Source organism: Schistocerca serialis, chromosome 10 (assembly GCF_023864345.2).
Source record: "Schistocerca serialis cubense isolate TAMUIC-IGC-003099 chromosome 10, iqSchSeri2.2, whole genome shotgun sequence".
In the NCBI taxonomy this organism is placed as follows: domain Eukaryota; kingdom Metazoa; phylum Arthropoda; class Insecta; order Orthoptera; family Acrididae; genus Schistocerca; species Schistocerca serialis.
This window is the reverse complement of record NC_064647.1, coordinates 244,882,580-244,896,997: the sequence shown is the minus strand read 5'-3', so window position 1 is coordinate 244,896,997 and position 14,418 is coordinate 244,882,580. Positions and strand designations below refer to the sequence as shown.

Here is a 14,418-nt window from a genome sequence, read left to right as displayed (position 1 = left end):
TTGCCACCAGGCGCTCTACCTGTGAACCCTTGGCAATGGAAGGGGAGTGGCGGAGGGGAGTACGTACCCCCAGCCACACAGCATAAAGTGGCTTACCGAGTATATATATTACTGAGGTGACAAAAGTCATGGGACACTTCCTAACATCGTGTCGGACCTCCTTTCGCACGGCGGACTGTAGCAACTCGACGTGGCATAGACTCAACGAGTGGTAGCAAATCTCCTCCAAAAATAGCCATGCTGCCTCTATAGCCGTCCATAACTGCGGAAGAGTTCCTGGTGTAGGAGTTTGTGCACGAACTGGACTCCTGATTACGTCCCATAAATGTTCAATGGGAGTCATGCCCGGCGAGCTAGGTCACCTAATCATTTGCTCGAATTGTCCATAACGCTCTTCAAACCAGTGGCGAACAATTATGGTGGTGATCTGACGCACTGTCATCCATAAAAATTCCATCTTTTTTGGGAAAGTCAAGTCCATGAATGGCTGCAAATGGTCTCGAGGTAGTGATTCGTTCAGCTGGGCAAGAGGACACAGACAGTTCCATGTGAACACAGCCCACACCATTATGGAGCCACAACCAGCTTGCACAGTGGCTTGTTGACAACTTGGCTCCATGGTTTCGCGGGTTCTGTGCCACACTGGGACCCTACCATCGGTTCTCACCAGCTGAAGTGATCCGTTCATCTGGGCAAGTGGACACAGACCGTTCCATGTAAACACAGCCCACACCATTATGGAGCCGCAACCAGCCTGCACAGTGGCTTGTTGACAACTTGGCTCCATGGTTTTTTGGGGTCTGTGCCACACTGGGACCCTACCATCGGCTCTCACCAACTGAAATCGGGACTCATCTGACCAGGCCACCGGTTTCCAGCCGTCTAGGGTCCCACCGATGTGGTCACGGGCAAAGGAGCGGCGCTGCAGGTGATCTCGTGCTGTTAGCAAAGGCTCTGGCGTCGGTCGCCTGTTGCAGTAGCCCATCAGCGCCAAATTTCGCCGCACTGTCCTACCGGATACGTTCGCCGTACGACCCTCATTGGCTGGTGTGCTTATTTCATGCAGTATTGCTTGTCTGTTAGCACCTACTTGTCTACGCAAATGCCACTGCTCTCGTTCGTTAAGTGAAGCCCATCGCCCACTGCATTGTCCTTGGTGAGACGTAATGCCCGAAATCTGGTATTTTAGGCACCCACTTGATACTATAAATCTCGGAAAACTGAATTGCCTAACAGTTTTTGAAGTGGAATGTCGCATGCATCTAGCTCTAATTACCACTCCACACTCGAAGTTTCTTAATTCCCACCGTGTGGCCACAATCACGTCGGACACCTTTCGACATGAATCGTATGCCCTGCCCCTTTACACAGAGAGTGATTTGCTCTTATGTACCGTTTCATGAAGTGTGTGTGTGTGTGTGTGTGTGTGTGTGTGTGTGTGTGTGTGTGTCGTCCCGCCGCCGCAACTTGCGATCGGGCGCGTTATGGAAACCACAGTGTAAACCAAAAATGTTTTATTTGCAATACTTAGCTACACCTTTCAGGTACTTCTTTACATAGTCACATCTCCGATTCTGACGCTTGTCGAAGCGTTGTACCAACTTTCCGATACCTTCGTCACTCCGTTCCTCTAGTGATTTCCGTCAATTCCCGAGGGTGTCTGGGCCCAAATGCTCTCCTCGTAGTCAGAAGTTCACGTGAGCAAAGAGATAAAAATAAGAGGGAGACAAGATCGGGCTGTATGGTGGGTAATGAAACACTTCCCATGGGAAACGCTGCAGGAGCGTCATCATTGCACGTGCGGAGTGTGGCTGAAACTGGCATGGAGAGGCAAACGCATGGCATTTACGTTATACGGGGTGCATGAAATCAGGCGAAATCCTTCAGCGGGTCGTTCAGACTTGGCGGGAGAGAAAATTTTTCGGGCACCTTGCCGTGATCATAGTGCAATCAGAACTAAAATGTTCGACATGATGCGACAGACGGACATGCTAGCGAAACAGCGCAGCACATCTGCACGAAGCTTCGCCGGATTTTCACTGTGGATTCAGTTTTGCAACCAATCGTAGGTTGCGAAAAAAAATCGCCCATGCAAGTGCATCGTTACCTCTGCAGTTAAGAACAGGGCCATAAGAATAATAGCTGACAGTAGCACACGGGCTGGTGGCATTACCAAAGGTGAGTCCGCTGTGCAGTTATATTCAAAGCGGAATGTTTCGATAGGCGGTATATGGCTGGCAAGATGCCGTGTGGTGGCTGGGCCATGTGAGCTGAGCAGGCACTGAGCAGTGAAAGGGGGTGGGCGACCCAACTGGAGATCCCAAAGAGATACCGAGGGAGTCGACGGAGCACGCTCTTGAAAGTGGAGCAGAATGGCCAGAAACCGACAATGTTAAATCTTCGTCAGCTGGGACGTCAGCTGGTATAATATGTTAAAAAATTACGAAATTCCTCCAGCCGTATTAAGGTGTTGGTTTTATTGGCAGGTAGTTTCGATGTTGTCACAACATCATCTTCAGGCCCATACATGTTGACATCAACTGTATGTGTCTAACACTAGTAGTCAGTGCTGAGATAGGCGTGTTCCATGCGGAAGGCAGGTAGTCCTACCTACCTACCTACCTACAGTTGTACACACACATACAGTTGCTGTCAACAAGTATAGGCCTGAAGATGATGTTGTAACAACATCGAAACTACCTGCCAATAAAACCAACACCTTAATACGGCTGGAGGAATTTCGTCATTTTTTAACATAGACAATGTTAAAGTTTCGAATATTCTCTGAAAACACTAAATCTACTTCCAGACGAAATACCAGAAATCTAAACACTGGGTTCATCTCTCATTAGTGCGACGAGCTCATTAAAACTGTTATCATATGCACATAACCGTTATTGACAAAGCTATTTACATACACACAGACGGAAAAAGTTGGAACATCGATAAGGAGCTGTACAACATAAACGTCTTTCTACATCCAAAAGACGATGTATATTGAAAATTCACGCCACTTGCACAAGAGTGGCGCAAATGAGGTTGCTTTAAATGTACACTGTAACGTTCCTGATCGTTACTTACCTTTCAGATCGGACGTTGTCAGTTGAAGCTAGTCGAGAACGCCTTTAAGGTGACAAAGATGCCGTTATCAACACCTCACTGAGTTTGAACGACGTGTAATACGGCTATGAGAAGGCGGCTGTTCCTTCTGCGATACTGCACAAACGCCTGGCAGGAATGTGGCAGCAGTACACGATTTCCGGCAGCGAAGTTCACAAGAATATTTGGTCGCAAGAAGAAGTTCAAAAAATGTTCAAATGTGTGTGAAATCTTATGGGACTTAACTGCTAAGGTCATCAGTCCCTAAGCTTATACACTACTTAACCTAAATAACCCTAAGGACAGACACACACACACACACACACACACACACACACACACACACACACATGCCCGAGGGAGGACTCGAACCTCCGCCGGGACCAGACGCAAAAATAAGGTGCTCTTGACGGCCACGTAGCATTACCGAGAGGGAAAACCACCGTGTTCGGCGCATGGCTCTGGCAAATCGTACTGCACCTGCAGCTTCAACTTCAGCAGCAGTTAAGGCCACAGTGATGCAACGAAATGTCACAAATCGATTACTTCTGGGCTACAGCTCCGAGCCAAATGACTTGTAAGCGGGCGTTCCACGGACCTCAAACCACCGCCATTTGCGACTTTACTGGTGCCGAGCCTGAGATCATTCGAGGGCAGGGTGGAGGTCTCCTCTGTTTTGTGATGAAAGCTGGTTCCGCCTCGGTGCCAGTGATGGCCGTGTGTTGGTTAGAAGGAGGCCTGCGTGCTAGACCCACTGGAACTACACCTGGAGTTACGGTCTGGGGTGCGACTTCGTATCACAGCAGAAGCACCCTCGTGGTTATCCCATGCACCCTTACTGCAAATTTGTACTCCAGTGATTCGACCTGTTGTGCTGTCACTCACGAACAGCATTCCAGGGGGTGTTTTCCAACAGGATAACGCTCGCCCACATTCTGCTATAGTCATCTAATATGCTCCGCAGAGTGTCGACATGTTGCCGTGGCATGCTCGGTCACCAGATCTATCTCCAATGGAGCACGTATGGGACATCTTCGGACGACAACTGCAGCGTCATTCACACACAGCATTAACCGTCCCCGTACTGACCGGGGAAGTGAACCTCCGTGTCACAAACTGACACTCGGCTCCTCTTGTAATGGTTCTCTATTTACGTGGCCATTACGGCACTCCAACCCCAGTTCTCGATACCAATAATATCGTACTACTTTTCTGCGAAGTAACAGACATATTTTTGTGACAATATTCACATTCGGTTTTATTAATGTATAGTTACTCCGATGTATCGATATATTACAGTGATGTGGTTCTTGTGTGTATTCATTTCTGTGAGACTGTCATAATATTTGACTTATTTGTGACCGTTTTGGCGCGAATGCGCACAGAGCAGTCCATGTTTCACATTGCAGAAGTTATTATTTCGCTTTATAAAAGAAGAGTTAAGTCTTGTGTTTGGTTAAAGTGGAAATTAAATATATGAAGATTGATACAAAACTGTTTTCTTGATGATGTGACAATAAAGAAAACGTATATGTGAATTTACAAGAAAATCAATAAAAATGTGGATCGTGAACACCAAGTCAAAAATTATTTCTACTATACCATTGTTCTGATCTGGGATTCTTTGATCATTAAGAATTTCCTGAAAAACGCATTCATTAGGTCTTCAAATATTGCTAAAATACAGATCTGGCCTTCCAGCAGTCAAAGTGAAATCACCCTAGAATCAAGAAGATGAGCCATAACAACTTCGAAGAAATCTACGTGGGAATCCATTCAAGATAAGTGCCAAAATTAATGACTTTTTTACAGTGACTTCATTATTTCCATTCTGAGGATACCATCCACAATCAAAAAAATGGTTCAAATGGCTCTGAGCACTATGGGACGTAACAGCTGAAGTCATCAGTCCCCTAGAACTTAGAAGTACTTAAACCTAACTAACCTAAGGACATCACATACATCCATGCCCAAGGCAGGATTCGAACCTGCGACCGGACCGGTCGCGCGGCTACAGACTGAGGCGCCTAGAACCTCTCGGCCACCCCGGCCGGCTCATCCACAATCAACAACTTTGCTGTTGCCCGATAAAGCGAACATATGCTGCGTGAGCAACATTACTAATCTGATTTCTAACCTACTTTGCAAGTGGTGGCATTGTCAGACTGTACAACACAAAGCATGCACATTTCTATGTTTGCATTCGAGATTCTGGCGGTCACATCGGTTATTAATGTACCAGCATTTCACACTTTCAATGGCTTATCTCGCGCTTACATTAACCTGCGATCATGCACTGTTCATAAATTACACATGTTACCTAGACTAATATATTCCAGAAATTTCACTACGCTACATTATTTTTTTCGTGGTGCGATGTTTTTGCGTTATTGTACATTAGAACAACACAGGTACTGCAATATAGTAATGTAAGTTTCTGAGCATCGCCTGAATCAAGTAGGCTGAACTCCTTTGCTCTTGTTTTACTTCTATGATGAACTTGCGGAGTTCTATGGTTACAACATACGACATTATGTCTGCTCAATGCACTATCCATTCGTTTCAAATGGCCTTCCAAGTCCTTTCCTAGATATGCCGGAATTACAATCTCTTAGAGTAAAGTAATATTACAAAAAAGTAAGCACATTGAGATAATGGATTCATACCCCATTTATAGAGACATAAATCCTCTCCTTTTTAATGACCGACAATTCAACAAAGCTTCTCCTCCTACCAACATTAACCCTCAACTCTGATTCCCTTTCCAAATTTCTTGTTTGTTTCCTTCGGTACTTGCTCAGTGTACAGATTCATACGTATTGAAATATCAGTGACCTTGGGTTACGAAGGACCCTGAAAAGATTGCTCACAGTATAATGTGTGCTGCTGGTTTGCAGAAATAAAGTTTCAGACTGTACTCACCTTTTCTGAAGCTGACTCAACGTCCGTGTAGTTGCTCATCATACACGCGGCATACGAAACCTGCAGCGTTCTGCTCTCAGCCAGTGCAATGCCACACGCGTGTAGCTTGTTGCCCAGACATTCCGTCGGCCCGTGCTGACAACTAAACTCGTAGCCGCTTGAGGTCGTGGTGACCTGGAAAGAGGAGGATAAGAACGTTAGCGCAAAAAGACAGTGATGTAAAGTGATATGTAAAGCTCAACTCTCTCTAATACTTAGACCAGTGATGACAGATTTTCCAGAATTTGAGGTGTCGGCTGAGCCACCGTCCCTTTGTTTATAACTGCAAGCAAGGGCGTCAGTCTCCACGTGACAGGGCAGAGCTAGAGTATTAGCTCTAGCAACGTACACTGAGGCGACAAAAGTGGTGGCACACCTCCCAATATCGTGTCGGACCTCCTCTTGCCCGGCGTAGGGCAGAAGCTGGACGTGGAATGGACTCAACAACTAACTGAAAGTCCCCTGCAGAAATAATGTATCACGCAGCCTCTACAGCCGTCCATAACTGCGAAAGTGTTGCCGGTGCAGGATTCTGTGCATGAACTGACCTCTCTATTGCGCCCCATAAATGTTCTAGGGGATTCGTATCGGGCGATGAGAGTGGCCATACGATTCGCTGAATTGCCCGGAATGTTCTTCAAACCAGTCGAGTAGAATAGTGTGACCCAGTGACATCGTGCGTCGTTGTCTGAGAACATGAAATCCACGAATGGATGCAAATGGTCTTCAAGCAGGTGAACATCTACATCTACATTTATACTCCGCAAGCCACCCAACGATATATGGCGGAGGGCACTTTACGTGCCACTGTCATTACCTCCCTTTCCTGTTCCAGTCGCGTATGGTTCGCGGGAAGAACGACTGCCGGAAAGCCTCCGTGTGCGCTCTAATCTCTCTAATTTTACATTCGTGATCTCCTCGGGAGGTATAAGTAGGGGGAAGCAATATATTCGATACCTCATCCAGAAACGCACCCTCCCGAAACCTGGCGAGCAAGCTACACCGCGATGCAGAGCGCCTCTCTTGCAGAGTCTGCCACTTGAGTTTGCTGAACATCTCCGAAACGCTATCACGCTTGCCAAATAACCCTGTCATGAAACGCGCCGCTCTTCTTTGGATCTTCTCTATCTCCTCCGTCAACCCGATCTGGTACGGAGCCCACACTGATGAGCAATACTCAAGTATAGGTCGGACGAGTGTTTTGTAATCCACCTCCTTGGCTGATAGACTACATTTTCTAAGGACTCTCCCAATGAATCTCAACCTGGTACCCGCCTTACCAACAATTAATTTTATATGATCATTCCACTTCAAATCCTTCCGCACGCATACGCCCACATATTTTACAAAAGTAACTGCTACCAGTGTTTGTTCCGCTATCATGTAATGATACAGTAAAGGATCCAAGTATTCGCAATACATTACATTTGTCTATGTTAAGGGTCAGTTGCCACTCCCTGCACCAAGTGCCTATCCGCTACAGATCTTCCTGCATTTCGCTACAATTTTCTAATGCTGCAACTTCTCTGTATACTACAGCATCATCCGCGAAAAGCCGCATGGAACTTCCGACACTATCTACTAGGTCATACATATACTGTGAAAAGCAATGGTCCCACAACAGTCCCCTGTGGCACGCCAGAGGCTAAGGTGCACCAGAGCACTCACTCCGTCCCATGTAAACACAAGACACCACCAGCTGGCGCGGTGCCTTGCCGACAAGTTGTGTCCCTGGCTTCGAGGGGTCCACGTTGCACTCGAACCCTACCATCTGCTCATACCATCTGAAATCGGTAGTCAGCTGCCAGGCCCGGATTTCCAGTCGTCTAGGGTCCAAACGATACGGTCACGAGACCAGGAATGACGCTGAAGGCGATGTCGTGCTTTTAGCAAAGGCACTCGCGTCTGTCGTCCGCTGCCACAGCCCATCAACGGCAAATTTCGCCGCACTGGCAAAACGGAACCGTTCGCCGTACATCGTACAGAGACTTAGTATTAAGAAAACAGTCTTAAGGGCGGTAGGACGTCAAACGGGCCGTCTTGGAGTAGGAGAGACACCACAGGACATTTTAATTTCCACTCTCTATACTTTTACGAATAAATTCATCAAACTTTGTCAGCATGGCCAGGAAGGATTAAGGATTCAGAATCATAGCAGTGGAAGTTCAAAAAAATAACAAAATAATTTTTTTTACGTGTGAAACTTCATCATTTTTTCACTTCTATTGGCTGCGTTTGTTGCTATATGCACACGTTTCTTCATAAGTAAGAGAGATTCTTCGATGAATTTTGTACAGGTGTACGAAACACTAGAAATTATTTAATTAATGAGAATATCAATGTGCTGTTACATTTTAAACTTCATCTTTAGAAAAAACTCAAATTTTATAGTTACTTAACTCAACTTTTACCACAGTTTTTAATAGATTTGGAAAATTCTAGTTTTATACACCTGTACCCTATGGTTTGTATGCTGTGCAAAATTCATTGAAGAATCTCCCTTACTTATGAGGAAAAGTGTACCTATAGCAACAAATGCAGCCAATGGTAAGTGAAAAAAAGGTGAAATACAAATGTAAAAAAATAAATTATTTTCTTTTATTTTTGAATGTCCACCACTATACGTGTAAATCCTGAATCCTTTCTGGTCATTCTGGCCAAGTTTTATGAATTTATTTTTAAAAGTATAGACAATCTATATTAAAAATTCCTGTGCTGTCTCTCCTGCTCCAAGTCGTCCAGTTTGACGTCCTACCCCCCTTAATAGCGTTTTTTTGTTTATTTAGTGCCGACCGGTTTCAGCCAATGGCAGGGCCATCTTCAGGGCCAACATATGGCCGGCTGCTGGTGGCGTCACGCCTACCAAGGCCTGTTCGGACGGAGTTTAGTTTTCTTCTGCCATCAAAGAGTACCAGTGTCTCTTAATAGTGCTACAAAACTTTCTTCTGCACATAAAAAATATTTCAGTGAACAGGGTAAATCTCGTATAAAGTGTGACTTTAGGTGTCAGAGTGAACTTATCTATTTCTACGAAGGGAGACTGCTAGTTTTTGCAGGCTTTCTATGTGTTACTGAAAAAACTAGATATTAGTTTAAGATAGGATAACAAGAGGTAAATGTACAGTGTGTAAAAGTAGTAGCAGAGGCAGAAGTGAGCCAATAATATAAATTATAAAACAGTTAAGATTACTGACTGCTAGGCAGTCCAAATTTCCCAGTTTTGTTTACCAAGCTGCGACATAGCCGCGAATGGAACAGTGACCCGAAAATGTAGAATAAATTTCTTTTATTCCACGTCTGTGGTCGCGAACTTGTAAGTCCTCATACTACCGGTTTCGGTCAGCAATGACCATTTTCAGATCTGTTTTATACGAACACGTTCTAATATTGTGGAGCAATTGACGATGACACTATGGCTTCAGTTTATTAGGACATGTTTTTATAAAACGGACCTGAAGATGGTCATTGCTGACCGAAACTGGTAGTCTGAGGACCTACAAGTTTGTGACCGCAGACATGAAATAAAAGAAAGTTATTGTACAATTCTGTGTAAATATTCTGGCTTGATACAGTAGAACATGATAAATCGTAGCATCGTTACAGGGACGTAATCTGGACAAGGGGACAGACTCACGGTTGCCTTCCCGAAAGGAATCAGCACCGGCCGCACCAGCTCCGGGTCCCTAAGGACGGCGGGCAGCAGCTGCTGGACCACGAAGTCGCGTGAGTCAGGGCACTTGGCCTCGTAGTAGACGGTCGCCAGCACCGGCGAGGAGCTCACGCCCTGCAAGTAAACAACAACAACAACAACTAGAGGCGGAAGGTGTCAACATATCGAACGAAGTGGAGTATCGGCAGAAAGAGTATTGTCGGAAGTGGAGTGAGTCAGAGATTGAAGGAATACAGGTGAAAGAGGAATAGAGAATGAAGGAATACAGGTGAAAGAGGAATAGAGAATGAAAGAATACAGGTGAAAGAGGAATAAAACTCGAAAAGTGGAGCCAACTGCATAGCCAACTGAAACGATAAAACAAAAACGTAAGGGATGACGTTACAGTTTCCACATTCGAATCAAAAGTTCAAGTGGAACAGAGAACGTAATTGAACCTATATCTACATCTACATACACCTACATACATACTCCGCAATCCCCCATACGGTGCGTGGCGGGGGGTACCTCGTACCACAACTAGCCTCTTCTCTCCCTGTTCCACTCCCAAACAGAGCGAGGGAAAAATGACTACCTATATGCCTCTGTACGAGCCCTAATCTCTCTTATCTTATCTTTGTGGTCTTTTCGCGAAATGTAAGTTGGCGGCAGTAAAATTGTACTACAGTCAGCCTCAAATGCCGGTTCTCTAAATTTCCTCAGTAGTGATTCACGAAAAGAACGCCTCCTTTCCTCCAGAGACTCCCACCCGAGCTCCTGAAGCATTTCCGAAACACTCGCGTGATGATCAAACCTACCAGTAACAAATCTAGCAGCCCGCTCTGAATTGCTTCTATGTCCTCCCTCAATCCTACCTGATATGGATCCCAAACGCTCGAGCAGTACTCAAGAATAGGTTGTATTAGTGTTTTACAAGCGGTCTCCTTTACAAATGAACCACATCTTCCCAAAATTCTACCAATGAACCGAAGACGACTATCCGCCTTCCCCACAACTGCCATTACATGCTTGTCCCACTTCATATCGCTCTGCAATGTTACGCCCAAATATTTAATCGACGTGACTGTGTCAAGCGCTAAACTACTAATGGAGTATTCAAACATTACGGGATTCTTTTTCCTATTCATCTGCATTAATTTACATTTATCTATATTTAGAGTTAGCTGCCATTCTTTACAGCAATCACAAATCCTGTCCAAGTCATCTTGTATCCTCCTACATTCACTCAACGACGACACCTTCCCGTATACTACATCATCATCAGCATTGCTATCCACCCTATCCAAAAGATCATTTGTGTAGATAGAAAGCCGGCCGGTGGGGCCGAGCGGTTCTAGGCGCAACAGTCTGGAACCGCGGGACCGCTACGGTCGCAGGTTCGAATCCTGCCTCTGGCATGGATGTGTGTGATGTCCTTAGGTTAGTTAGGTTTAAGTAGTTCTAAGTTCTAGGGGACTGATGACCTCAGATGTTAAGTCCCATGGTGCTCAGAGCCATTTGTACATAGAAAACAGCAGCGGACCTACCACACTTTCCTGGGGCACTCCAGATGATACCCTCACCTCCGATGAACACTCACCATCGAGGATATGTTGAAAATGTGTTGACATAACCATGTGTAATTAAAAAAAATCAAAAATTCAAGAAATTCCAAGGACCAGACAGAATTTGCGTAGAACAGATTAAAGGCGTTGGGAGTATTGGCTAATTTTAGAATTTAACATCTGATCGACAGCTGCTGGCTAAAATATTAAAATTCCAGAAGACTGGCTTACAGCAAAAGTGTTGTCATCGTTTAAGAAATGATATCGTAACAAAACTTCAAACTCCCACCAGGTCCGGTCACAGGCCGACGGAGTTTGCTTCCAGAAGCTCTATGGGTCCCCTGTTAATCAGAGTGTTAGAATCTGAGGCCATATACATGCAGTTACCGATTTCCTAGTCTCTTCGGCGTTAAAATGGTTGAAACAGCGTTTTTAAAATATTTTTCTCACTTTCGGCATTTGCAAATATCTGAATTACGCAATGAGACTTTGTGATCATCAGCACATATGGTTAGGTGGGACTTCGTGGCGTTTCGTAGTATCGGTTCGGCTTGTACACTGGTTCTCCTTCAGTACATTAGTATGAAAGAGATAAGACAGTAGATTGGTTTAATAATTATTTAAAATAATCACTCAAAACAAACCTACTCTCTTGTCTTTTTCATATTAATCTCTCAATAACGCTCTCTAACGTTTCCACAGAGTTGCGTAAGTAATTTCTCACCATAACTGATCCTTCTTTGTGACTTTCAACACGGGGTATTAGGCAGTGCCCCACGTCGCTCGTGACGTCTAATAGATCTGCATCTACATCTACATCTACACCCGTACTCTGCAAACCACTGTGAAGTGCATGGCAGACGGTGTGTTCCATTACACCATTTATTAGGGTTTCTTCCCGTTCCATTCACGTATGGAGCGCGGGAAGAATGACTGTTGCAATGTCTCCGTGCGTGCTGCAATTATTCTGCTCTTGTCTTCACGATCCCTATGTGAGCGACACGCAGTGGATTTTAACAGAGACGTCATTTAAAACTGGTTCTTGAAAGTTTGTTAGTAGACTATCTCAGGATAGTCTACATCTATCTTCAAGAGTCTTTGAGTTCAGTTTCTTCACCATGACTGTAACATTCTCCCACGGATCAAACAAACCTGTGATAATTCGTGCTGCCCTTCTCTGTATACGTGCAATATCCCCTCAAAAATGGTTCAAATAGCTCTGAGCACTATGGGACTCAACTACTGAGGTCATTAGTCCCCTAGAACTTAGAACTAGTTAAACCTAACTAACCTAAGGACATCACAAACATCCATGCCCGAGGCAGGATTCGAACCTGCGACCGTAGCGGTCCTGCGGTTCCAGACTGCAGCGCCTTTAACCGCACGGCCACTTCGGCCGGCGCAATATCCCCTGTTACGCCTATTTGGAACTGGTCGAACACGCTTGAGCAACATTCTAGAACCTGTCGCACGAGTTATCTACAAGTAACCTCCTTTTCAGACAGATCGCACTTCCCCAGTACTCTACCAATAAACCAAAGGCTGTACCCACGACTGAATCTATGTGGTCATTCTATTACATATTTCTACAAGGTGCGACACGCAGCTACTTGTATGAGTTGGTAGATTCTAACAGTGACTCATTGATATTATAGTCATAGGATTGTACATTTTTTCGTTTTCTGAAGTGCACAATTTTACATTTCTCAACATTTAAAGCAAGTTCCCAATCTTTGCACTACTTTGAAGTCTTATCAAGACCTGACTGAATATTTATGAATCTTTTTTCGGGCAGTACTTCATTATAGATAACTGCCTCATCTACAACTGAGGTTACTTCTGATATGAAACTCCCTGGAAGATTAAAACTGTGTGCCGGACCGAGACTCGGGACCTTTGCCTTCCGCGGGCAAGTGCTCTACCATCTGAACTACCCAAGCACGACTCACGCCCCGTCCTCACAGCTTTACTTCCGCCAGTACCTCGCCTCCTACCTTCCAAAAGCTGTGAGGACGGGTCGTGAGTCGTGCTTGGGTAGTTCAGATGGTAGAGCACTTGCTCGCGGAAGGCAAAGGTCCCGAGTTCGAGTCTCGGTCGGACACACAGTTTTAATCTGTCAGGAAGTTTCATATCAGCGCACACTCCGCTGCAGAGTGAAAATCTCATTCTGAAAGGATAGTAGCTCAGACCATTTACTTCGTTTTTTTAGTTCGTTAGTAAAACACTGTCTAACAATGGCTACACCGAATGGTGCTGGTATTAGCAGTTAACTTTACTTCCACTTTCACACTGAAGTTTGTGATTGCTATAATGCTTTTCCAAACTAAATTCTCACGCTATAAAATGTCGACTGTAGCCTTCATAATTGTTCAAGTACTAAGAGTCCGTTAACTGTTGCTAATGGATAATAAATACGATACTGATTTGTGCACTGATTTCCTATGTAATTACGCGCAACCTCTGTGAATAATCCGATTAATTATTCACTGTTATCCTATCACTCGACTAAATACTTCCAGACTCACAGTTTACCAACATCTGTGCGACTCAACAACATGCTATCGTTTAACACGAAACGTGAACCACGACTACCCTCGCCTCGAATAAAGGCGCGCAGACAGCAGTGGCTGACCAGTGTTGAACGAGGACTCTTGTCGGTGAAGGCGCGGCCAGTCCAAATGTTCCAGAGGTCCAGCGATGGGCAAAGGGTACGGCTGACTATCGATACTAGTGCCTCTTACAGAGTTCGCGGTGTAAACAATCCACCTCTGATTGTTGGAAACTAAGGCTACAGTTAAGTACATAAAAGTACAAAGTAATATCTTAAATCTTCCTATTTCTAAACCCACCACCTTTTGACGATTCACTGGTAAGTGAAAACCCACCGATTTTTGTGGCATGAGGTTACAAACAAAATAAAAGAATTTCGTTGAATCTGACACTTTCTTTCTTACGGGGCTTAACCAAGTGGCTCTTATGTTTGGTTTTTCGCTGCAGAAGGAAAGGGATGGGGTCGGTGCTGTACCCTGGGGCTTATAGCCTCCTGCAGTACAGCCGTGTCTGACGGGTTGCGTTCCCGTCAGATGTCAACAGCGTAACAACAACATGTGTGTACGATCATGCTTACGGTAGGCGCCAAAGCCG

At 45.0% G+C, this 14,418-nt stretch overlaps 1 protein-coding gene across 2 annotated transcripts in view; it reads right to left on the bottom strand.

Annotated features, from left to right (window-relative positions):
- The window catches only part of LOC126425254 (GILT-like protein 1), a 48,633-nt gene that overhangs the window by 13,909 nt on the left and 20,306 nt on the right, over nt 1-14,418 (bottom strand). For both annotated transcript variants that reach the window (XM_050088224.1, XM_050088225.1), the window contains exons 2-3: nt 9,695-9,844; nt 6,022-6,195 (exon numbers count right to left, since the gene is read on the bottom strand). In XM_050088224.1, coding sequence (XP_049944181.1) covers nt 6,022-6,195; nt 9,695-9,844 — 324 coding nt within the window. The remainder of the gene's footprint in view (nt 1-6,021; nt 6,196-9,694; nt 9,845-14,418) is intronic.